The sequence below is a fragment of the Notolabrus celidotus genome, chromosome 21, assembly GCF_009762535.1.
Source record: "Notolabrus celidotus isolate fNotCel1 chromosome 21, fNotCel1.pri, whole genome shotgun sequence".
Lineage (NCBI taxonomy): Eukaryota > Metazoa > Chordata > Actinopteri > Labriformes > Labridae > Notolabrus > Notolabrus celidotus.
Window position 1 is genome coordinate 25,760,568 of NC_048292.1, and position 24,798 is coordinate 25,785,365.

General features: G+C 40.1%; 1 protein-coding gene across 1 annotated transcript in view; it reads right to left on the reverse strand.

Annotated features, from left to right (window-relative positions):
* Positions 1-485: 485 nt before the first annotated feature.
* The window catches only part of LOC117805130 (synapsin-3-like), a 205,361-nt gene continuing 181,048 nt past the window's right edge, over positions 486-24,798 (reverse strand). The window contains exons 7-14 of the mRNA XM_034673744.1: positions 20,159-20,221; positions 13,599-13,741; positions 11,354-11,428; positions 10,963-11,065; positions 2,707-2,838; positions 1,202-1,220; positions 932-1,088; positions 486-695 (exon numbers count right to left, since the gene is read on the reverse strand). Coding sequence (XP_034529635.1) covers positions 572-695; positions 932-1,088; positions 1,202-1,220; positions 2,707-2,838; positions 10,963-11,065; positions 11,354-11,428; positions 13,599-13,741; positions 20,159-20,221 — 816 coding nt within the window. The 3' untranslated portion in view covers positions 486-571. The remainder of the gene's footprint in view (positions 696-931; positions 1,089-1,201; positions 1,221-2,706; positions 2,839-10,962; positions 11,066-11,353; positions 11,429-13,598; positions 13,742-20,158; positions 20,222-24,798) is intronic.

Consider the following 24,798-nt stretch of genomic DNA (forward strand, 5'->3'; position numbering starts at 1 on the left):
AATTATTATTAAGTCTGTAAAATGTCAGAAAGTTGAGAAAAATGCTCAACGCTTTGTAACAGAGCCAAAAGTGGAATCTCTAAACTGTCTCTTTAGTCAAAACAGCTCTTTGAAACTCCTCCAAAGCAGAAGATTCTGGAATGCATGAAGCTGGAACTAAATCATGATTGATTTTTTTTTGCTTGACAGAAACTTTGAATGATTCATCGTCCGTCGAATAGCTTGGCAATTCACTTTCTTTCAATGAATCATTGCAGCTCTAGATCATACGCTGCATTTTGCTTACAATGCTAGTAAGTACTTTGAAATATTCAGGTTGCATTTTTGTGATCTTTGTCTGAAAACCCCCAAAGTTCCTGGCCTTTCTAGTGGTAAATAAGTCTCAGATCTGAGGACAGAGGGTTGCACCAGGTTGTCAACTTCACGAACAGTGAGAAGGAAGAGAAGGAGCAGGAAGCTGTGGCTCAAGGAAGGAGACTCCATTATAGATTTACCAGTCAGGGTTTGTTTTTTTTGTTGTTGCTTCCTCAAACCTGACATTTGACAGACAGATGAAGCTTCTGGAGGGTGTCTAGTCAGAGAAGAGACTGGCGAAGGACTGTCGGAGGCTGCGGATGGTCTCAGCTTTGGCCTCATCATCAGTCAGGCTTCCTCTTAATGTCTCTGTGAAGGTGTTGGTCAACGACTGGGATTTGCTGTGCAGTAAGAGAACAGAAGTCTAGTTTGGTATACCTCTACCGAAAAGGTTAAAGGTCAGAAGCATAAAAATAAACCTCGGCATGACAAATGTTGCTTATATCAGAGATATGAAGCAGCCTGTGAGTATAAAATGACACACATTGATCAGTGACATTTAAAGTGTTATTATGCTCATTGACCTCCCTAGAATGAATCATGTTGGGCGGCTCAGTTGAATCGAGTGTCGACCTACTTCAGCTGTGGTGACTGTTTCTGAGCTCCAGGCCCAGAGGTGGCTGGGATGGGACCCGGCTGGAAAGCCTGGCTGGGTGAGGTGGAGGCTGACCGGGCTCTCTGAGGTGAACCCTGGGCTGACTGGGATGGAGAGGCAGATGCAGAGCGCTGTCCCCCTGCGGCAGGTATGAGCAAAACACATGTCCATTAGTCGTTCTAACTCAACAGCAAGTACTGTGTTGCAATAATAATGAACAAATAAAACACAAAAAACTACAGGCACTCCTACCTCGTCTGGGTTGTGTAGTCTGTGGACAGAGAGATAGAGCATCATTATTATTATCATCATTATCATTATTATTACACGACAAAGTTCAGACATCTATGACCTCTGTTTCTTCAGGCACCTCTTGTTTTAGTAATCAGATGTTGTTTGATCAGAAAACATTTATTGCTACAACACAGTGCCATAAAAGTTTCTCAGAAAAATCTGAATCTTTTGTAGGTTTTAAGTAATAAATTGTTACATTATAAATAACGGTCACAGTTAAACAATAGAAGTGGAGACATTGGCTAAAGTAGTAATAATAGAAGTTGCTGTAAAAGAGAATTTTAAAAATGACTCATTCGAGCAGTTGTTCAATTTTAAAACGATGAACAAGTAATTATTATTGATTTCTTAAAGTGACAAAACAAAAATATACAAATGTACAGTATAATCATTATAGCAAAGTGGGACATTAAATCTGAGTGGGCAATGTTCAAAGCCTCTATTGTGTTGAACTGTTTGCTCACGCAGTCTCTCACATAGCTGTGATCCCCTTTCTATCTGTACTTTACTCTGCCTCCCTGGAATGCTTTTTAAACCCAGTCATGTTACTTCCTGTTGCAAATTGAACAAATTAGTTAGATTCATTTTGCTGGTTTTCTTTCTTTTCTTGCAATTCGCATTTTTCTCAGTAATTTGTTGTTATTTTTTTACATGCCCTTCCTTTTTTAAGCATGATGCTGGCATAAAAATTTGAATTAGCATAAATGTATTGTCATCTCATCTCTTCTCTCTGCACTATATTCATTGAAACAGTGTTTCAATCATTTGAAAGCCATCAAAATCTGTTTGAATTAGCATCCATGATTATGTATCCTGATTATCATGATGCTGTTTTTTTTATACAGCATCAAATCTTTTTTTTGGCATCTGAGTTGAACATTATATTTATATCCTTTCTTAGTGATGAAGTCAAATCTTCAATAGTTAGACTGTAAATAAAGTGTATATTTTGATGTAGTGCCTGTGCCTTGTTCATATACATGCTGTTTTAGCATATGCAGCAAAACAACAGTTCTAACTTTTTCTTACTTCAATCTATTTTAAGTTGATTTCATGTACAGCACTGTCATTGTAAGAAAAGCACTTTATAAATAAAGTCTGATTGATTGATTGATTGATTGATTGATTGATATCAGTAAATTCCTACAATTTAATATTAGTGTCTGTATTCAAAATGGTAAAAAACTAATTATATCACAGTTTGATAGATTTTAATAAGTATTTAAAGTTGGTTTTCACTAGTAATACATTATAAACAGCAGTATTACTGTTTTCATTTACATACTGTATATCTTTATAGTTATGAAAAAGGACATAACAGTAGCAGTTGCTAACATGCTACAATGCAAGGTTACATTTGTATAGTACTAATATTCACAGGTAATAACATTAGTAGCTGTTACAGTAGTAATTATAATGGTAATAGTTCTCATTAAGTACAGGTGGTGTGTGTGTGATTGTACCTTAACAGAGGAAGGCTGAGGTGTAGAAACTCCCAGCAGCTCCTTGGCCATCTTGTTGATGATGAGCTCTGTGATCAGCTGTCTATCTTCCTCCACGTGTTCACCAATCAGAGGCATGGAGCTGTCCATCACCTACAGAGGCACAGGAAAACACAACTAATCAGATTCCTGGGTGACTGTTTCTGCAGGGAAAATACAGAGAACTAAATCTTTCACTTTGTCCACTAGATGGCAGCATTATATCCCTTATAATGGAGATGTTGAGTGTGCTGCTAGAGAACAGTGTTCGGTTTAATGGGCTCTTTGGGGTTTTGCCAGCATGATGACTCATTTTACAGAGATCCCAGGAAATATATGCTCTAACACTGGATGATGGCCATAAATACTATTTATATACTGAGTATGACTTTTCTGATGGTTCCCATGCACTTTCATACTCTTCAGAAAGCCTCTTGTTCTAGATCTGTCCGGCTGCATCCTCTACTAAAGCTGCAACAACCACAGTGAGGAAGTTCACTAATTTAAGATCTCTGAAAAGGTTGCATAATTGTAAAAAATAGGGCAAGACAGGAAGGAGCTTTTCTTGTATGTTTGCATTAAATTCTGAAATCTATCAAAGACATCAGACCCTCAGTCCTCTAAACACACAAATCTCATCCTTCAATCTAACTGCTGTTTTTCTGTGCCACCAAAACGGGTAAAAAAGGACCCAAAATAAGAGTGAGAAGCAATACAATGTTTCTGAATCTGTAAATATTGTGTTGCCCAGTATATAACCTGGAAAGTCACAGGCTATTATCCACCGCAATACTCAATTAATTAACCCATAAGAAAGAGGAAAAAACAAAACTTTCCCACCGCTCAAGCTCACATGCACTCACACGTGCACTGCAGACCCACAAAGCACATGGAGCTCAGGGACCTGACGTCCTCCTCCCTGAGGAACAAAACAAACATGAGCATGGAAGTGTGGCTGCTGGGGCTGCTGGTTTTGGATGCGGATGCCCGATGTGGTGGATGAGACTGCTGCACCGCGCCCCGGCCACAGCACAGGGGGGAGCATGCATGTGCTGATCCGCATGTACACAGTGTCTGCTGCCATGTGCTGCAGAGAGGTGCTGTTCTAAACAATAACTGCAGAAGCTCATTTTGCTGAATTTGCTTCCCCTGTAAGCTGTTTTTATCAGGGGCATCACTTTTATTACATTCAAAATACTTTCATCCCACAAGAGCAAATCTCATGAGCCGGTTTGGGAGCAAGAAAACACATGGACTTCATAGTGTTTTCATTGATATAGAGCCACCTTTAATGGTGAACCTGATAATGTACAGAACTGTGCAGAGCAAGGGAGCTATTGTCACTGGAGTTACACTTCCTACATGAATACACCGCTCTACGAAAATAATTCTGATCCTATTTGGGAATGTATAAATATGAAAAAATAACACGTTTGTCATGGGACTGAGTCTCTTTTGAACAGTATGTTACTTGAATAAAAATACTTGGCTTTATCATTTCTTCTCACTACCATTCCCAGCTGCTCAATTTGTAAGCTTGTTAGTTGGTACAAACTAAGCCAAACCCAGTGGATTCATCCTAAAGACACCAGCAGCCTTCCATCTGGAGAATTGAGAGTTCAAGTTTTACCAAGTCATACAACATGTTCTGCCTCATTGCATTCTAAATCTTTACTGTTTTTGCCATTAGCACTGATGTTTAAAGGCATCTCCTTTCATGGTTGCACTTGTAAAATTCATATATTGAAGGCTTAGTATTATGGGTTTTTATATATCCCTGTAATGCCCCAGAAAGAGATACTTATGTGTCATGAAACTACGATGAATGGTTGAAATATGACTTCAAACATGATCATTTGCCAGCTTGGAAAATTTGAAGTTAGTAGCAGGCATAGAAGCCATGAAGTACCAATCTCAAATCCCTATTTTAAGATTTGACAGGACCAAAGGCAGCCAGAAGTATAAGCCATTACAACCAACTAATACAGCTAACGTACGCTTAATCTACGAGTTAGCCTTCATTTCTGTTGCTAATTTCTAAAATAAAGGCCCCTCCAACTAGTGAAACATGCACAACATTGATTTATTTTTTAGGTTTCAGTTCTATTATTTTTTATTGTTAAAACTCATTTTTACATTTTCTTCAGAATAACTCAAAGTTCCTTCCCAAAAACTCAACATTGATCTTTATAAGGACCTAGCCAAGCTATCCTTGTTAAGCCTCAGTAGGGTTCCTTCTTGATCATAAATCCTCTCCCACCATCATGTTCCATTTGTAAACACATAAAACCACATAGTAAGTCTAAAAACCTTAAACTGGACCAGATTGTTTCATGAATTCTCTTATGTAATGAATCTGGAGAATCCAAAGTACTAAAATATAATTTCAAGCTGAGCTGTGTTTCCAGTGTTTCTCTCTCTTTACTTTGTTTTTGAGAGGACTCTTAGATCCAAACATTTGAGTTCATACTGTTCTTCCTTTTCCTGAGTACCCAGTGTCCTGGCGAGGATTTGTTGGTGAGGTGGGGTGTGGCACAGTGTTTTGGCCAGTTGAGTCATCACCATAGAGGACTGAGCAGAGGCTTGGCAAGCCAGCACAAGGCCCCACTTCAAACGGTGTGTGGTAGCAGGCAGGGCTGGGATCCACCCTGCTGATTTATTAGGATTTAGAGTCATCGAGCAGGAGACCGGTGCTTCCACCAGCCTTTTCAGCTTCTTGACACATGGACTCATAATATGTTATTCTGCACGTTTACAGAGCTGTACAGTGCCCTGTTTGGACAATACACCCTGCTGAATGGGAGAAATTACAAAGCACAATGTGTGAAATGTGCTCATTCACAATCATAGAGCAATTGTGGTGCAGGCATGGTTAAAGGGTTGTTCCACTGGAATGAAAAAACTCTTTATTTTTCCTTCATCTGTTTAGCTCTACAACCTTCATAACTCTTTACATTTTTTAAAGTGCAAGTAAACAAAAGGCATGGAGATTTAATATCACTATATTATAATATAACAATTTATTTATAAAATCTATTTGCCAGATTTACCCTTTTTTTGCATAAATTAGATTAAATAAGTAGTATGAAGTTACAAAGACAGGACTTTTATGTAATGGGGACTGGTATGACAGGATATTATGGCCGTCATTGATCCTTGGGATATAACATATCTCACAAGACTAAATTCCATAATCATTCAAACTTGTGTTAAAAAGTTGATCAACAATCTTTAGAATCAGAGACATTTTTTCATCATCTCTATTTAGACTTCAAAATGCACAGCATGGGTTGCTAGAGGTGAGCATGCTAGTAACAAGCCTGGGAAAACCGATATCCACCCAAGCCACTAGTATCCATTGGGTTCGAGCCTTGAAAGCTAATCTCCAGCCAAGCCATAAGCTGATCCAGTGGTGATCCCTTACTTCCCAGTCTACAGCTCTGGAAACGGCTTTGGAAGGTTACATCCAGCATGCAGCTGATAGTTAGGTACTAGCCTCTGTAATACTTTTAAAAGGTACATTTATTCAGGCCAATAGCTAATTCAGTTAGCAGCCAAATTAACATGCTGCTAATTGCCAGTTCTAGCAAATAGCAGAACTGGTTCCTAACTTTTTTACACTAGTTACCATCTTTGAAGGATAATATCCAGCGAGGCTACAGGGAATTACAGCAGGCTGCTAGCCTTCACAGGGCAGTTAACAGGCCTTGGAGCTACTGTGAAGCAAAGACACAGCTCCAGTTCGTTGCTAGCCTGAACATCCTATGTAAAAGCTTTTAAAAGTAGCATCCAGCTAAGCCAGCAGCTGACCCAGTGAGTAGCTAGTGTCTGTATACTAGTATCCATCTTTGAAAGCTAATATTGAGCCAGACATAAGTACTTCTAGCAGGTTTCTGACTTTGACATGCTAATTGGAACCTTGGAAGCTAATATTCAGCCAAGCAACTAGAGTTACCACCTGTCACGTTTTTCCCAGAGTTGTTCTCTTTTTTCACCACCTGTCCCGGGAAAATAAAAGTCTCCCTTGGGACACAATTTGTCCCGTTTTTGGGGAAAATTCAAAAACCTCATTTGATTTCCTTCGTTCTGTAGTCCAGAAAGGTCCCCAGTGCTTCTGCAGTTATTTAAAATTGTCTCTGTTTTCTTCCCGTATATGCGTATGTCACACGCGCCCGCCGTAGCACTCAAAGCGGCTCAAGTTGCAGCGGCAGAGCTTACCAGTGTCCTCTGTCCCAATTTGATGTTCATTTGGTCAGTCTGAACTGGTAATAGTGGCCGAGCCCTCTGCCACAAACAATTGATCGTGTCCCTTTTTTTCATAAATCCAAGGTGGCAACCCTTCAAGCAGGAAGCAGCACCTGTAAGTAGCTGGCCTCTGATTACTCCTTAACAGTTTTGAAATGTAACATACTTTCAGACCTTAGCTGATTTCTGTCCGTTGCTAGTCACTGCATGCTATTAGCTAGCTTCAGAGGCTCAAGTCCAGCCAGCTCAACAGCTGATCTAATGGATTGCTAGCCTTTATATGATAATAACCATCTTTGAAAGCTACTATCCAGCCATGCAGGAAAAAATTCAAGCAGGTTGCTATTGTTAACATGCTAGGTCCAAAGCCTTGGAGGCTAATGTGTAGCCAGACACTGCTGGCGTAGGTCACTAGCCTTAGCATGCTGCTGATTCAGTGGGTTGCTGGCCTCTGCCTTCAAGTTTACAGTTTTGGAAGCTAAAATCCAGGTAGGCCAGGAGCTAATCTGTTTGGTTGCCAATCTCTGAGTGCTATATGCTGGCTTTGAAGGTAATGTTAAGGCAACTAGAATTATTATCACTGAGTATCTGGGTTGGACCATAGACTGTATAAAATATAGACGTAGTATCCGTGATCTCACCCATCTGTTTCTGAAGCGCTGTTTTGAGGCCAATCGTCGGTGGCAGCCATATGTCAATCAAGTCAGCTGTGCCTCTCATTGGAAGACTCATAATCTGAATATCTTCGAAATTGCCGCGTTAGAAAAAAATTCACCCCCCGTACAGTGTGTGCCGATCAAGAAATGAGCTATCCAGACTACACTTTTTTTTTAACCAGGCTGTAAACATGTTTATTTCTGCTGTAAAGATCGTCTTTTTTGAATTGGTGTGTATGTGGTTTCAGGTACTTCTGAGGCCAGCCTCAAGTGGATCCTCAATGAACTGCAGTTTTTAACACTTTCACATTGGACTCATATTTTTAGACCGGGAGGTTGCCACTTGGGTTGGACACAAAATTAAAACAGTTAGATGAATAGTTGGCTCCTCTATTCCCAGTATCAGCCATTAAGTGACTGGAGCTTGTACCATTTAGACCAGAAACTGATTTTGACAAAGATTTAGCTCCTGCCAACTTAGCATCACTTTTGACTTTTACTCTACACTATTAATAGTGTGGCTAAAATGACGGCATTAAATGGTCGACAGTACTTTGACATCATACGTTAGTGTTAAAACTGTAGTGTCTTGTTGTATTAACACCGTCACAACATTTGGCTTGGATCTTTTTTTATGATGTGTGATAATGTTGTGGGATATCATGTCATGCTATCATCTGTGCACTTCTATAGTGAACTGAGACAAAGCTGGAGTTAAACACCAGCTGCAGTCAAGTGTTAATGAAGTGTCTCTGAGCAGATCATTACTTTTCATTAGGGAGAGGTGTCGTGGCTGATGTCTTTGTCTGGAACAAAAAACAGATTCCCACTGTGATGCACCCACAACTCATCCCTGTCGTGGTTAATTAAATTCCATCACGCTGAAGGGTAAGACAGAAAGAAATACACACACACACACACACACACACACACACACACACACACACACACACACACACACACACACACACACACACACACACACACACACACACACACAAACACACACACACACACAGACCGGTAAGGCAGACGAGGAGGAGGAAGTGTTGCTCGTCAGGGAACATTGTTACTCGACTGTGTCACCAGTTTGCTCTGAGACTACACATCTCTGGGGACCTGGGAGGTATTTCCTGAGATACTTCAGTTAAAAAAGGAGGTTTATTTTTTCACTGTTGACCTCAACCAGTGTATAGATAAGAAAAAATGTGATGTCATGTTCTAGTTCTAAATATATGCACATCAGAGGTTCCAGACAGGCCCGTTTCCTCAGATTTGAAGAAATGAGAGACTGTTCTAAGAACAAAACTGATTAGAGATGGTACAACTATTTATACTCTTTTTTTCCCCCTAGTGGGTACAGCTCTTAAAATAAAGTTTCCTCCACAACATTGTGACCACCTGCCTGATACTGTGGAGGCCCTCCTCTCCTTAGGTCAGGGCCACAACAGCCCTGATATGACAAAACATGGCTCCACAAGACATGAACAGCGAATCCTTTAATTCCTGTAAGTTGCAAAAATGGGCCTCCATAGATTAGACTTTCATGCCCAGCAGATGTTTGAATGATTGAGATTAGGGATGCGTAATGATTTTCATATATTCAAATATTCATTCACTTCGTAAAAATCAAAGAGTTAATATGAATATCATATTAAAAGTACACTTTTTCATTGTTTTCACCGGTGCCTGGTTGTAATATGGTATTTCCGCCAAACGGAGGCAACAGAGTGTCTTAAAGTTGTTTGCTAACCGCATTAAGTAACAGAAGAAGAAGAATGATAACTGCAATAAATAGCAAAAGAAGAAGAAAACATTATCAACAGTCGCAGGGATTTTCTCTGTTTCATTATTTGATTAATTGTCAATAGATGCCAATGATTATCAAATAGTATTTTGGCTTGAAATGCCCATCCCCAGTTGAGATTTGGGGAATTGGGAGGCCAAGTCAACACCTTGACCTTGTTGTTGTGCTCCTCTTGGCCTCCTTCTTGCATTGCTCCATTGTCCAGGTCTCATACTCGCATGCCTATCCCAGACGCTCTCAGCTGTGGACAGCGGTCAGCACGAGCACCCTGACCAGTCTACTGCTATGCATCCTCATACACAACAAACTTTGATGCACTGTGAATTTTGATATCTTCTATAAGAATCAGCATAAACTTTTACAGCAGTTTGAGCTCCAGTAGCTCTCCTGTTGCATTCAACCATCTTTTGCTCTCCTGGCTCATCCATGAGCCATAGCTGCCCATGAGCTTGTTCATGTATCACTTGTTTTCTTTCCTTGGACCTGCGTACACATCCACCAGAGTCAGAACAAACTAAGCCTTTCATTGAAATCAATGTATTTTGCAGTTTTCCCTTTCGACAGGAGGTGACTAACTTTGGTTACATTTGGTGCTGAGCAGGTAGCTTATTTTGGCTCGGAGCTGTTTTGCTGCCTGGTGGAAACTGGGTTGGAGTTTGGTCTCAAATCCCGAGGGAAATATTTAACTAATGCTATAAGCTAATTTTGTGCTTTTGCAATTTGGCGCTGGGTCGTTAGCATACATTGGATTCATTAGAAATGTTCACTGGAAATTACCCGCTGTGTTAAGAAAAAACTAATCAGAGCAGAGACTGAACAAAACAGCAAATTTGGTGCTTAGGGTTCAGAGAAAGTTAGAGGATTACTATTATTCACACTGAGATGGGAAATAGGATCCCCAAAACTTGAGGAAACCCGAAACTTCAAAGAAAAGCCTCCACCAAATGAGTTGTTTGAGGTTATGTAACAGCCTTTTTATCCGTCTGAAAACAAAAAACTGCACGTCAAAAGACAAACTTTACTTCTGGAATTCAAACTCTACCAGCTGACTCAAAAGAAACATGCTGTGTTGATGGACACAGTGAGTCAAGCACTGAATGCTGATCTTGTTTTCATTCTCTTGGCTGTGTTTGGTCTACAGACAGATCATTCTTTCAAGGCTTTGGTCATCAGGGACCACCAAGTCTGGCACCACCCTTCCCTGTTGACTTAAGCGTGATATTACATATATTATCAGCAGGGAGGGAGACTAAATCAAAGGTAACATTTATACTGGATTTGATGATTGATCTTACATCATTCCATCCTTCTGAGAAGTGGTCTGAAGATGACTGTGGGTCTAGTGCTCATGAATTGCTGAATCAGAATCATTGGAAACGAGCAGACTTAGGAAAGTATAGTGTTCCAAATAAATGATCATCTGTTCTCCTGAGCACATTTCAGGGTCGTATCCTTGAAGCACTGTTGTTTATTTTCTGCTGTGTGACCTCAGGCTGAGGTTGGAGGCTATATGACAAACAACAATCTTACCTCAATGATATAGTCGTTGCCGTCTTTTCCATGGACAGCCTTCACTGCACAGATATCCAAGCCACCAAACATCTCAGAGCAGGAGTCCACCCACATCCGATATCTAGAACACAGTGACACAAATAACTGATAAATTATCTACAAACCCAACAGCCTCTGCAGATCTCATGAGAATGTGTTGTTCTTTTAGTTTCTGAAGTTATTACGTAATAAACTCCAACTGTAAAACTCTTGAAAGATGTAAAACTTCAGACGTGTACTGCATGACAGTATTTAATGGACCTGAAATTGACCAAAAAGACGGTGACTGTAATTTTATAAACTATACAAAGCAGGCTGCAAATTGTCTGACAGAGACAAACAGACCAGCCGTAGTTCTGAGTCAGCTGACCTGTCAGTCATGGCGATCTGTTCCAACATGGCAGAGCCCGTGTTAGCCTTCCAGTTCCCAGAGATGGACGTCCTCCTGCAAATCAAAAAGAAACAATTTAATCATCAAGACTTAGACACCACTTAGTCGTAGCAAACCTCAGAGGACACGCTATCAACTCATCAGTGATGATGACTACTTTCCACACCTACATGATGTTTGTGTCAGAGCTGTTTGAAGACGTGCCTTCATGGTGAGTCCACGGGGAGAAGATGATGAGATAAGACTTGGCTGGACTGTTTTTCTGCTTTTTGTTAAGTAACTGTTTAGATACAGAGACTTGAAAGTTAACAGGGTGTTGACTCATATTCTTTGTTGTTTTATGCCTCAGATGAAGTTACAGAACAAGGTCTCTTGCTTCCAAATGGGTGTGTGGGTTTGAAGGAGGAAAGGGACCATGACTCTGCACAAGTTAGGACATCTTAGAATCAAGGGAAACATGACTGCCTTATCTTTTATAGCTGGAGAATGCTAAGTCTCAGCCTTTTTATTTAACGTATTATGTCTTTAGGCAAATTATGTTGCTTGCTTGCTCTAGGAAGCAAGCTGGATACAACCTGTAAAATTTGTGTCACATCTCTCATGAATCAACTAGTAAGGACTTTCCTCTCCATTCAGATCATCACATATGTGGATATAATGAGAGTCAGGATGAGAGCACACAGCGCAGCAGAGCGATGAGATGCTAACAGCTTATCTCAGCCACAAAAGACACAGAACTGGAGCAAACTGCACAGAGCTGCGGAGCTTTGTGGGCATTTTTGCGCTTAAATATTATTAGTGCAACATGCTTTGTGAATTAGACTTTAAGACGGAGCAGATAGTGGGGCCAATGATACACATTTTATAGTGCTATTGGCTACAGCAATTCATTCTTAGTGAATTCCCCCTTGATTACCTTTATAAATTAAATTTTCACATTTAAATACGCTTAAATGTGATAATGTGTGTAACAAAGCACTTACAGTATCAGTCTTTAAATACCATAATAATGAAAATAACCTACAGTCTATTGGATGGATGGGCCTTGTACTGGCATATTTTCAATCAGTTTTTTGCTAACGTACTCAGAGGCACATTTTAAGACAATCCTTTTGGGCTCTCTGTCTTCAGACAGTACAATCTGATACAGCATATTTCTTGGTTGTTTGACATTAGTTTAATGTAACTGCATTAATTACCATTTCCTTAAAAATATAAGTAGTTGTGGTTTTATTTGTCCTACTGTTGTGCATAGTATCCAGACTGATACATAGTTCATTATGTCTCTCCATCGTCCATCCATCTGGCTTCACAGAAGTGAGTGACAGGTGACCTCAGCCATTACGGGTACACTTCATTTACAGATAAGCAGCGCTGGTTAATGTTTTAATGCAAAGTGACATTTAATCAATAAGCACAAATATAAAAAGATCCCACTTTTTCAGATGTTATGTTTTTGGCCTTTTACACTTTTTATTTAGAGAGGAGAGGACAGTGGATAGAGAAGGAAACCAGGAGAGAGAGTGAGGGAATTACATAGTATGGGCGCACAATTAACCACTGGACTAAATCTGTGCCCTTTTCCAATGTAATTTAAAAGAAATAACACTCTGTCTTATATTTTGGTCAGTGCAGTAGTTCCTTGAACAAATGGAGCGACGCCTGCGAGCTAGTTCAGGCAGACAACTCGAGCTGCAATGCCATACACGTCACATGTCCCACTCTCATAACCATCATCCAATCCTGCCCTCTGCCTCTCAAATTGGCGGTCTATTTAATCTGGGGAAAAATCTCCCATATCTCCCTCTGCCTGTCAACGCCTCTGCTGCTGCATGCCTATTGCTGATATTTTCTTCTTCCCCACCGCCTCCCCAGCATCCACCTGCAGGCTCCGGGGGTGTTTAGTATGTTTTGCTCATCACTCCTCAATGTCTGCATGTAAACTTATCTGCAGGGAGTGATGAGGCCAGAGCCTGGGCGCCAAACATGAATATGTATTTGCTGCTACAATAAACAATTTAAACGTGAGTTGTCTGATTGAACTGACTGTACAAGATACTGACAAGATAGTTGAAATGCTGTTTTCACTGTGACAAGAACAAAACTGAGGACAGAGGCCCAAAATAGGATTTTAATGGCTTTCCTGTAAAAGGTGCTAAATGTAAACTACATCTAGTTATGGTTCCTGTTGTCACTTGTATAACGTTGGTTGTCACCATCTTACATGTAAGCCTTGTAGTTGTTGCCGATCTTCTGGATGCGGATGTCGTACTTGGACTGCACGTAGGGTTCGGTGGTGGCGTAGGTCCCGGCCAGGGCCACCACGCTGGTGATGTCCTGAAAGTCCTGTTGGTTTTCAACTTTGATCTGCGGGAGAGACGCCACTCGTTAGTGAGCAGCTAATTAAAAAGCACGCTGTCGAAGCTGGTGGTGGCTGCTTTCTTTTTAAATCCCACAGGAATTTCACACTTGAACACTGGTGGGCTAATGAAGGGTCCCTGAATGGAAACATTGCCAGGGGTTGCTTTGAAATACGTCACCTCACCGCCATCAAGTGATTAGACTGTAGACACAGACTGAGGGGGAAATGACGCAATGGGACACAAAACATGGCTCTTAGAAAGAACTTAGAGGTATTTTCCACTATAACTTTTTGATAATTAGGTAATGATGAGGTGTGACATGGTAACACAGGAAGAAAGAACTCATTCCCCTTCAATAGGCCTGCAAGACCCTCATAGATTCTTACATACACAACACACACTCATTGGCTCCTTGACTACATTTCCCAGAGATCATCTGACATTTGAACATCTGTATTCTGATGTCTTTATCTCCCTGGACGATGTTTCTGTATGTGTCTTTCTTTTCTGACAATGCTGACGCACAGATTGATGATTTGCACTCTGCCAGGTCATGGGAAATGTAGGATCTTTGCAGACAAACTCATTAATCAGCCGTTTAAATGTATGGCAAACTGTCAGCGCCTAGTGTCTGAGATGCAAAATGATTCAGTCCAGAGCTTCACTCACTCATCACCACCTTCTGTCCCTGGTCTACATCGCAGAGGTGGGGTGGGAACACTGAGGTGCCATCATGAAATGGGATGAACCAAGAGGAGAAACCAGGAAACCCACTTTTACAACTCTAATATTTCTCCTCTTTAGCTGAGACTCTATTTCACTCTCTGTAAGGATTAGTTTGGGTGTGGTTTGTGTGCTCTAAAAAGGCATCTCCATTGGTGTACCATACATTAATATAGACTTTGATGAAATATAGCAGGTTCCAATCATATGGCTTATAAATGTAATTGAATTTTAATGATTTCTGCATGTCTTTTTCTGTAAAATGGGAATTGAAATACATTTAGAATTTAAATGTTAGAAAGATTCAGGACAAAAAAGATGATTTATTTTTTTTATAGACGATGAATTCAGTAGTTGCTTTCTGCTGATTCATGTTGTCCTATTGGGATGGGTTGGAGAGCATTGCATTTGGACAGTTTGTGAGGTCTTTTGGACTTTCTGTGTTAAAGTATTTCAGTTAAGTGCAAATCCTCAAGAGTCCTATAATTTGCCCAGCTAAAACAAAGAAATCCCAAAGAGCTTTTAAAAAATGATGTAACCCTCACCAAAAAACCCACAAGAGAAAAACTGTGGGATAATGAATAAAGAAAAACTAAACATGAGAATTTCACCAAAACAATAAAAGGCGCTTGAAATGCATAAATGACAGGCTAGCGACTTTGATGGTTAGTGCGGTCCAATAAACAGAGTTGTTAGTTTGATTGGTAATAAAATGAAAACGCTTGCTGGAACCACTTTAAAAGAAGTTCTGCAGCAAATAAATCCATTAACTTCTTACACGGGCTCATGAGGCAGACAAATTATTAAAGCCCTTTTAGTATCTGTCAGAATCACAATTTAAGAACTGTTTCTGTAAGAGCCAAGGGTACAATAGTAATACAGTACAGTCTGGCACACACTTTGCAGAACCTCATCAGGGAACAGCACCTGAAACTAATGATTTCATCTTTTAACCCTTTATATGGCTCCTGGTCTAGATGATTGAATCATTTTTTTTTTTTTTAGTTATGTTTTTGGCCTTTTTGCCTTTATTAGATAGTACAGCTGAAGAGAGACAGGAAATGTGGGGAGTAGAAAGCGTGGGAAGACATGCAGGCAATGGTCGACTGGCCAGGAATCCAACCGGCGACCCCTGCGACACTGTGTCACTGAGGGAGTCGTAACCAGGGGTGCAGCTCGCTGAGCTGGAAGTGAAGCTTCCACCAAAGTGTCTGCCCCCTGGTGGCTGGCTGCAGTATAGGTCAAAAACTCTGTCTCCCCCATTCATTTGAATGCACAAGGGATTGTAACCCAAAAGCAAGCTAGCTGACACCAAAAAGTTGTAACCTAAAAAAGTAAGCTTACACTAAAGTAGTAATAACCTCATAAAAAGCTATATGACACCACATAAATTGCACGTTAGAACAAGCTAGCCAACATCAAACAAGCTAAAACACACAAAAAAAGCTCTAAACTTAAAAGACACTTACCTAAAAAAACTAAAAACAAGCTAGCTGACACTTAAGGTATCATAACCTAATAGGAAGCTAGCTAACACCAAATAAGTTGTAATATTAAAAGAAAATAGCTAGCTGGCACTAAAGTTATCCCAACACAAATAGGCTACATGCTACCTGACACCTAAGAGATTTAACCCCAAAATAAGCTAGCTTACATTTAAGTGATCGTAACCCAAAAATAAGCTAGCTGACACCAAAGAAACTGCAACCTTGCTAACTGCAATCCTCTTATGTCCTCTGATGGACACTATAGCAATGCTAATTTTTGAAGCTGTTTTAATTAGTGCTCTGTACCATCTAATTTAGCTAAATAACAAAAGTGCTTAGATATATGGGTAGCAGTGCATCTTAAATACTGCTGTGTTGCTGTACTTTACTTTGTGCAAAGCATTGATGCCGAGCACTGAACCTGGCCTGCTGGAAGTAAATGGGCAGAAGTTAAAACAACTAGAACCAACTGAATGAAGGGAATTGACTCACAGCTCACATCATAGCTCCAGAGGAACAACCTGATAGCTAGTGGCAGCTCCAGCTCTGTGCTGTAAGCACGCAAAGCACCAGAGAATTACACAATTCGTCTGAGAAACCAAACAAACTGTAATGATGCAAGGAGAAAGTAATAAGGTAAGCCAGAGAAGGTGAAACACTGGCAGAGAGATAAAGAGCAGTGTCTGGTGGAAACAGTTATGTCATACCGGCCGTGTCCAGACTGAGTGACATGCCTGCTAACAAGCAGACCGGAATGATCTAACAACAGGAAATGGGGAAACGGTGTGAAAAACGTCACACTGCTACTGTTACGTCAGTAAAATGAGTGAAATGCCAGAGGCTCAGCAGAAACAATTATGTCATATAGCCTTTTGAGCTGCACCACTAGTAGTACTGTTAGCATGAATTAGCCCTTTCAGTGACATTAGCACTCAGTAAGTTACTTTGTTTCGGTCACGCTGTGTTGCTTATGGATTACATTTTTTTTTAAAAGATACCTTCAAAACAGAATTGTGATTTATCCATTAACATGACCCAGTGAGTAGCTAGTGTCTGCATACTAGTATCCATCTTTGAAAGCTAATATTTAGCCAGACAATAAGTACTTCTAGCAGGTTTCTGACTTTGACATGCTAATTGGAACCTTGGAAGCTAATATTCAGCCAAGCAAGTAGAGTTGCCATCCGTCCCGTTTTTCCCAGAATTGTTCTCTTTTTTCACGAGCTGTCCCGGTAAAACAAAAATGTCTCCCGGGACACAATTTGTCCCGTTTTTGGGAAAATATAAAAACCTCATTTGATTTCCTTCGTTCTGTAGTCTAGAAAGGTCCCCCGTGCTTCTGCGGCTATTTGAAATTGTCTCTGTTTTCTTCCTGTCTTTGCGTACGTCACACGCACGCCCTAGCGCTCATAGCGGCTCAAGCAGAGAGGGAAACTTGACCTAAGAGAGACAGCAAGCTGAATTGACCGACGTACTCCGCGCTGAGGTCTTCTTTTCACCAACTTTTGGTGTCTCCATTTGAAATGGGAGGAGAGACGACTGACGAGGAAGGAGATGGAGAAAATACATGCAAGCCACCAGCACGAAAAAAAACATACTAGTTACAATCCTGACTGGGCCACACTGTCAGAGTGTGAACGGGTACGGCCGACACAGGGAGACTATTTTTCCTCCACATGCGTTTTTCTGACCGGCGAAAATCTCTGTAAAATATGAAGGGAAAAACACATTGAAAATCCACGCTAAAACAAAAAAGCATCAAGCTGTGGAATCAAACAAACAAAAACAGGCAGCCATTGAACTTTTATGACCAAAAAAGGTTCACCAGAAGAAGACAAGATTGTAGCGGCAGAGCTTACCAGTGTCCTATGTCCCAATTTGATGTTCATTTGGTCAGTCTGAACTGGTAATAGTGGCCAAGCCCCAAACAATTGGTCGAGTGGAAAACCTATTACAGCTTGAGCAGCTATTCTCTGAATATATCAGTGATTTTTATTGTCTCTCATTTAAACTATTCAATTTGTAAGGTGTGCCAATGTTTAGTTGTTTTTTTAAAAGGTCCTGTACCTTTTTTTTTTTTTTACAATTGACTTGCTGAAGGCAACTTTGCTTTGAAGGAACATTGCCTCTTCCTGTTTTGGGCGACAAAGTAGTTCAGCAGATTTCCCCTCAAACTTCTGAGCTGCAAATTATATAATAATATAAATGTCCTAATGACTCAGAACAAACTGCTATAGCTCCCTAAGGTGCTGAACCGGTCAAGGCAGATGGTCATCAACCTTTAGTTTGGCTCTGTTCGAGGTTTCTGCCTGTTATTGTGTTTTTTTTCCCGAGGTCTGCTCATAGTGGATTAAGTTGGGGCCTCTGTAAATTTACACCAGAGTGCAGACTAAATGTTCTCTACATGTAGTGTCATGACTTGACGTTTGTCTGACCTGACGCAATAAAAAGAAAGATGGAGAAACAGAAATAATAGGCAGTGTTTGGATGTATGCTTTTTTTGCATGCTGAAGAGGTTTCTGGCAGAAGCAAACAAAACAGCAATGACCTAAATCCCACATGTTCTTGATGTTCTCATAGCTCTGTGAGGTCTGAGGGGTTAAATGAGGTCCTGCTCTACAAGTGCCTGCCAAGTTCCCCACAAGCCTTATGGGAAATTCTATAGCATGTCTGGCTCCTGAACAGGAAACCAAGCCCATCCAGACAGACGAGAGCCAAAGATGTATAGGCAGAGTCTCCTCCTGTGAATCTATGTAACTGGTGGGAGAGTGAAAGATGGAGAGATGTTTATCGGAGAGAAATGATGTGAATTTATTGTTCAACACCATGACTTCAGTTGATATAAATCAGATCGTATATGCATCTTGGAAATAAAGACTCCATGCTGTTCAGTGTGACAGTCATCAGTCTACATGGTCTCTGTGCTGCAGTCATGTTCAATAGTCTGAGGATGTTAGCCAGAGAGTAGAGAAGATCAGAAACTACCAGTTGACTGTGCACGACGTATCAGCAGTGTTTAAGTCTGTGAGCTCTTTCAGATAATCAGATTCAGTGAGAGTAAAGCAGGAACACGTTCTTACAGGCTGATTATACCTGCGATGTGACCACTATGAGGGATGTTGAAGATAATTCAGAGACAACACCGGTTTCTACAAACTAGAACAGAAAGAGGTTTGGGTTTTCTGATCTCTTATCTTCTTTTTTAACCTCAGATCAGTCTAAGCTGTCCTGATATAATCACATTTGACTGCATGCATGACTTGAAACCAGACATATCTGAGAGTGAGCCTGTAGTCTGGGCTTAGTCTGCAAAATTCTGACGTTGCAAGTGTCACGCAGACGGGTTAAGATTTTAATGGTCCTTTTCTTCCCGATTCCAAGGTAAAGTTAGATATTTTCAGGCCAAATTAATATATTAATACCATTGTAATATTATTATTCTTAATATAAAGCTCCAAATGGGCAATTAGAGTAACTACACAGAAAGATGAAGCAAAGGGGAATAACTGCCAAAAGCTTACGAAGCACATACTGTATGTAGTTCAACGATTGGGTACTCAAAGCTTCTGTAAGGAACTTTCAGGTTGTGTCAATTTTGGCGCCCCCTGTGGACAAAACAGGATAAAGACCCTTCGTCTTATACCTGTTAGTGCAAAAATATTCATCCTTTTAATGTCTAACCTGCAACTCAGTTAATCCTTTGCTTGGAAAATTTGAAAAAAATTGTATCAGCAGTGAAGTTTTTAAGACACCTAGACCCCGGCAGTGGTTCCAGAACTAGTCAGTCTGGTCCCTGATGGTCTTGTTTCCTTTTCAGGTCACAAAGATGCATTAATGTTTCTTTCAGACTGTTTCATTACCATCGAAAAACTTCTCACAGGAGCTTTAAGTGAGCCACAGTGACCTAGCTTTAGCTCAGAATCAAACCAATAGATGTGACGGTGATGTCCATCTTCGTCACCTGACTCTCAGCAAATAGTTAAGATCTTTGCTGAAAATATTAGAGGCTAATGGTAAGACCTCTTGATTTAAAGTTGTATCCTGATCTTATTGTTAGAATTCACACAGTTTTCTAAACCAGGGGTTATGTTTATGGTTTGATACCATTTCATCTGAAATCAAAGAGCCTCAAAGTTGAGAGTTATTTCTTAGAGTTGGAGGGATTTCAACTTAAAGTTAAAAAAAAAAGGTGTACAATTCGAGGAACTCACCTTTCCCATGCCAGCGTGGGCGTGTCCCATCTTGACCACCACAGGGTAGGTAGGGGATGTGACCTGCACACAGAAAAACATTAGAGAATTAGTTGATTCAGTCATTTCATTGTTGGGTGGATGTCATATTTGCTATATTTGTGTCTGGTCTACTGACATGACTGAATAAACTATTATAACCCATGAAGAGTGGCAGATCAAATTGAAAAGAATGTCAAGCTTATACTTGCTTTTATAGAATGTGTTGATCAATGAAATCAAGCTTTGAAAACACGCTGACACCACCTTTAAAGAATAGCAAACAAGCTAGGAAAATATCTTCTCCTCTGTCCTGACAGAAATGTTAAGTTCTCAAGCGGTGTATACACTGTGGTTTTGGCACATTTGATTTGTAAGAGTTGAGATGAGTGAGTAAACCAAAACAGTAAAGCTTCCATAAAACCAAAACAATGCACATACTAAAAATGCTTCATTCTTCTCAGGGAAATGCAAAATCAGTTGATTATTCTCTGTGGGTTAATATAAGCAGCATTACATATTTTTATAATTTCTTAAAATTAAATTGTTGAAACAGCTTTAGAGGCATTGCTAATCTAAAAAAAAAGGTATCATGCTATCATGTGGTTTAAAGTTGCTTTGATCTTATAATGAGAGCCTCCAGTATCAAAGTTGGAAGCTCAGGATTTGTTTGGGGAAGGATGTCACGATAAGTAGGGACACTGAGGACCGACCTTGTCCTCTAAATATACACTTCGACAGACATGTGGTAAACACCACACTAAGAGGAAACCAGAAGCGGGGGCGCTGTTTCCTTTGAGATGTATACATTGAGTGTCCAGAACCACGGCCTTGTAAAGAAGTGGCTTTCGTGCCATCACACTGAACTTAAAGCTGCCCTGTTTAGGAGCCATGAGGTGGAGACGGAAGAATGTCGGTTTATTACACTAAAGGTTCTGGGAAGCTGTGTGAGAGACCACAGCTCTGAGGGATGGGTTTGTACAAACCAGACACACCAAAAACATGTTGTTTCTTAAAGTTTGTAGAAGTGAAGTGGGTGAAACATCAACAGATTACTGCAAACGTCCCTGTGGGTTATACGCCCCTTGTTAAATCCACTGATATGATTGTAAATGAGATGTGATCTAAGAGGGACTTTTCCAGCTCGTCCCAAAAGGCTCATTGGCTGTAATACCAAGTTATTGAAGAGGCTCTTGGGTAAGCTACTTCTGAGATCATGCATTGAGGTGTGAAGACAAGAACTGTACACCCACTTTCACAAACAACCAATGCCACATTTGCACAAAGTTATGTGCTCACTCTGTGTGGGGTCAGTTACTCCCCAGTTAGGGGCCACTTAGGCCCATTTTTGTTCAACAAGGTGGTACTAAAACCAATCATTCTAACAACAGAAGATACACTAAACAATCAGTATCTTACTGGATAGGATATCTAAAATATCACTTGTGTTAAAAATATAACTGATATCAAAATATTGGGACAATCACAAAGTTGGTCCTTCCTCCCTGACTGCCTGATGAGCTGCAGTGGCTGAGAGTGCTAGAGTAGTTGAAAGGCAGTATCCACATTAGCTAGCAACACTCAAGCCGTGACTCAGGGAAAAAATGTGCCTATATTTTTTTATTGTTTCACAGTAATAAACACACTTCTAATTGGAAGTGATGATCAAGAGGGAATATTCTTGCATGAGTCTAAAGTTTGGAACAGTTTAACACTTAAACCTGATTTATACTTCTGCGTTAAATGGACAGCGTAGCCTATGCCGGAGGTCCGCATAGCTCCCATACCTACTCAGAGACCTACACACAAAGCTGACGTGCCCCTCCTCCAAAATGTAACTACCCGTAGAATCCACGCGGACCACAAGCCCTGTGATTGGTTGGCTCGGCGGCATTGTATTTCCTGCATTTAAAGCACTTCCGGGATCCCCACTCATCGGCCGCACATCGGCCGTGTATTTAATCTCCTCCTCTCTATTCCTCATGTAATCATGTCTGTGTGATAAACAGCAACATGTATCAGCTGTAGATTAACAGAACATGCTCTGAATCTCTGTGGAAAAGGAAACAGAGATCGTAGCGGGGCCGGAAGCAGGCTACCGGCTATCAGAGAGACCACACTGCCATCAAGTGTTTCGGTGGAGAACTGCTGCTCGACACGGACACATCGACGCACAAGTATGTGGGGGTCATGTCCGCGTCATCCCCTGCTGTGTAGGGGAGACGCAGAAGTATAAATCAGCCTTTAGACTAAATGCTGAAAAACTTGGTTTAGCTTGTTTGTTTAACTCTGTTTTAATTTAGCTTAGCTAGCATGCTACGTGTCGGTTTAAAAGCGGTGCAGTAATACTGAGCAAAAAAAGTTATTTCACAGCGGGAAACAAACTCCAACTGGTTCATAAATGATTATTAAGAAGGAATAGTTTAGTATGCGTCCACAGGTAGCAACAGTAACATCGTAATATTAAGGTTATTTTATTTTTGGCTATATTGATTTAAAAATCGCTATAAGCCAAGCTAGCATGCTGTGCTTGTGTAACATAAAGCTGAGTAGATTGAAATATCACCTGGTATGTTGTTCTTGGTAAATTGATGTACCTATGATTTATGAAGTATTGAATTTTTTCACTATTGTTTTGTTGAACATTATCATCAATTAATCAATCAAGCTTTATTTATAGACCACCTTTCATACAAGTCAAAGTGTTTTACAGCGATTGAAAAACAAGAAAGAAGCAGAAATAAAATAGTGGCAAGACATATAAAAAAAAAATTGATTTTAAAATAGAGACTAATGCACACCAACAACAATAAAATATGTGTAATTAAAATAAGTTCAAGCGTCAGATTAATATTAAAAATATAAATAGTTAAAATAAATAAATTAAAAAGGGTTAAGAGGGTAAGAGTTGAAAATAATATTAAGGCTAAATATGTCAATAAAACTGAATAGATAAATTAAAATAAATAAATGAATGAAAAAATAAATACAAAATAAAATAAGATACACAGTAAAAAAAAATTAAATAATAAAGCAACATTTAAATCAATATAACAGTAAAAAGTAATTAATATAATTTTTAAACCCTACATAAAAGCCAGACTGAATAAATACGTTTTTAGTTTACGTTTAAAAATGATGACACCTACAGGCTGTGTGTGTGAGAATGAGGACAACCCTTGCCCTGACGAAGACAGCAAAAGAAAGGCTGTAGTGTGATGATAAATCACATCAAAATGTTAAACTGTGCATGTAAAATAACAGGTGACGGAGCTTTGAAATAGTCTTTAATTAACATGATGTAACATGTTCAGGCCAGAGGCAAACAGCCAAATCGTGCATTGATTCATAAACTCCGACCTGTGAAGAGGAAGGCAACGCCTAAACAGCTGCTATCACTTCATCCAAACCCTCCCCGACATCTGACAGGACTACACATCCTTATGTTGCTATCAGCTTGTTTTCTGCCGAGCTTTGAAGGGACACCGAGCCGCTCAAGGGCGTGAGCTCTGCTTCTGCTGACAAGTTTTGACAGCACAGGCTTGGCCGACATGCTGCCAAGATAAAGAGCTCTCTAATTGTCTCCATTATCACTTCATGGGTGCCAGAAAACAAGAGGGAGGGAGGAGGAAGTTCACTTTGTAATACATGCTGAGGTGCTGTACTGTCAGAACGCATTTGGTAAGTGAGGGAAACGCTGAGCAAGCAGTGATGCATGATTCAAGTTTCTGGGAAAATTCATCTCACAAACCATTTCCTTATTAAAGCACTTGTTAGCATAAATAAAATGAGCTCAGATGGGAACACTTCTTAAACATTTGAAGTCCTTCCTTCAGTCTTTGCTATGCATTAAGGAAACAACAGCATTTGAAAATTTGAAAGTATTCTCTGTGAATGAGTTTTCCATTGGTTGCATCAGTATCATTTTTCAAGGTGAGTGTCAGAGTTCGCTGGTATCACACAGAACTCTCACTGACATAAAAAATGGAGGCCTGAAATCTTAGTCATTACAGCTTACAAAAGCTGACTGCATAGTTAAGGTTTCTTGTAAAGACCAAACTACACACAAGTTGAATTTGGCCCAGCCCCATCTACAGGATCATCCTCCAAAATGTCAGGTTTCTTTATTTCAACTCATTCAGGTTCATTAATCCTTTTCTTTCAGTAATGTAAAAAGATCCTTTTGCTCTTTATCTGACCTTCAAAATGTCACTATCATCCTTTGTGCACATATCCTCAAATAAATGTGTTGAAATAATTATTCACAGAGCTAATCTGGGATCAGGCTGAACTACAGGGGGACAGTAGTAACAGGGACTAAAGGGGGTCCACCTGCTAACTTTTGCCTCTGAGTTTGAGGCTATACTCGAGTTGTGCCATTTGAGGAGGTTAACATTTAATCTAAGTCAACAGTGCAGAGCATGCAGCACTTTTATTTTACATACTGTAATTCTCAAAAAATCATGAGCATCACAACAGCTACTCCAAATGAAGCCAAATCTTTTAGAGCTCTCCCTGGTGACCAACAGCAGTACAGGTTATATAGTCCCGCTCCTCCATTGCAACAGATAGAACATGAGTAAAACTCCAAAAATTTAAACACACGTCAAGTTTTTTTTTTT